Source organism: Otolemur garnettii, unplaced genomic scaffold (assembly GCF_000181295.1).
Source record: "Otolemur garnettii isolate 467f Iridium unplaced genomic scaffold, OtoGar3 scaffold00179, whole genome shotgun sequence".
Classification (NCBI taxonomy): Eukaryota; Metazoa; Chordata; class Mammalia; order Primates; family Galagidae; genus Otolemur; species Otolemur garnettii.
The window spans coordinates 2294033-2295972 of NW_003852574.1; the positions used below are offsets into that span (position 1 = coordinate 2294033).

The 1940-nt window shown below is 40.3% G+C and overlaps 1 protein-coding gene across 1 annotated transcript in view; it reads left to right on the forward strand.

The window, feature by feature from the left end:
* The window catches only part of RBM6 (RNA binding motif protein 6), a 139902-nt gene that overhangs the window by 15087 nt on the left and 122875 nt on the right, over window positions 1–1940 (forward strand). Inside the window, exon 2 of the mRNA XM_023519520.1 lies at window positions 1379–1489. Within this exon, the coding sequence (XP_023375288.1) occupies window positions 1446–1489 (44 nt within the window). The 5' untranslated portion in view covers window positions 1379–1445. The remainder of the gene's footprint in view (window positions 1–1378; window positions 1490–1940) is intronic.

Here is a 1940-nt window from a genome sequence, read left to right on the forward strand (position 1 = left end):
TGGCATCACAGCTCACAGCAACCTCCAACTCCTGGGCTCAAGGGAGTCTCCTGCTTCCGCCTCCCAAGTAGCTGGGACTATGGTGCCTGCCACAATGCCCGGCTATTTTTTTGTTGCAGCCATCATTGCTGTTTGGCGGCCCTGGGCTGGATTCGAACCTGCCACCTTAGGTGTATGTGGCTGGCGCCTTAGTCACTTAAGCCGCAGGCGCCGAGCCAGAAGTTTTTAATTTAATGAATTCCCTTTATTTCTTTTGTTTTCTGTGCCTCAGGTGTCATATTTAAGAAACCATTGCCACATCCAAGGCACAAAGATTTTCCTTTTTCAGGAACTATAATAAAGGTCCTTGAGATAACTTCTCAGGGCTTGAGTTACATGCTCATCTTTAAAGTAGTCACTGTTCAGACTGGTGAGGCTGAATGATATAGTATTAGCCATATGGCCTTGAGAGAGGGATTAATGCTAAGGGGCTGTTCCCAAAAAGGAAGCACAAATGGTTGGTAGAAAAAAATAGTAAGTACTTAATTTAGTATATTGAAAAGATTATGGTGCCTTAGAGTGCATGTTTTAATTAAAAGTTTTTTTTTTTTTTAAACAGTTTTACTATGTTGCTCTTGGTAGAGTACTGTGGCATCACAGCTTGCAGCAACCTCAAACTTTTGGGCTTAAGCAATTCTCTTGCCTCAGCCTCCCAAGTAGCTGGGACTACAGGTGTCCACCACAATGCCCGGCTATTTTTTGTTGCAGTTGTTGTTTAGCTGGCCCTGGACTGGGTTAGAACCTGCCAACTTTGGTGTATGTGGCTGGCACTGTAACCACTGTGCTTCAGGCACTGAGCCAAAAGTGTATTTTTCTTTTTTTCTTTTGCAGTTTTCAGCCAGGGCCAGCATTGAACCTGCCACCCCTGGCATATGGAGGTGGCACCCTACTTCTTGAGCCACAGGCACCACTCCAAAAGTGTTTTTCTTATAGTAAATATTTAAATGTTTAAAAATGACCTGAATAAGCCAGGCAGAGGGAAACTAGCCTTTTGTTCATGTTTTAAAGTACTTATTTGGCTCATTGTCCATCCTGCTCAGTGGTTAGGGCGCCAGCCACATACACCAGGGCTGGTGGGTTCAAACCGGATTTGGGGCCTGCTAAACAATAATGACAACTGCAACCAAAAAATAGCCGGGCATTGTGGCAGGGACCTGTAGTCCCAGCTACGTAGGAGTTTGAGGTAAGAGAATCGCTTGAGCCCAAGAGTTTGAGGTTGCTGTGAGCTGTGATGCCATGGCATATGACTCTACCCAGGGTGACAGCTTGACTCTTTCTCAAAAAATAAATAAATAAAATAAAAAATAAAGTACTTTTTGTTGTGGTTTGTTTTGTACAGGTACTGCTATAACCAGTGTTTGTTAGAACAAGAATCTACTTATTGGGGTCTCTTGACATAGAAAGAAATGTGGGGGGATTCTCGATCTGCTAACAGAAGAGGACCTTTTCGGTAAGTCCTGAAATTTAAATTTGAAATTGTTTTTAAAAATTGTTAATATTTTAATAAATATGTACTATAGCCTATTGGCCTACTATACAGAGAGATATTTTCTTTGTACAGAAGTAGCTCTGAATTTTTAAAAATAGGAACTTTTAAGTTTTTAGTCATGTCTAAAGTGATAGTGAGCCAGCATGCCAAGTATTTTGTCTTATAACCTTTTTGAAAATATTAATAATAGCTTCAGATTTCTTATTTCTTTTTATCTCTTTTAGCAAAATAATACACACTTGGCTAATAAGGAAAGCTAGCATAATGTACGTAAATGCTTATAGAAGTTCCATTAATTTCACTAATTATGTCTAGAAAACAGAGTTGTGCCTTGTCTCTGGCATATTGCTGCAGTATCAAGAAGGGTGGAGCAGATGGTAGCATTTTGAAGTAAATAGGTTTTTTTTTTTTT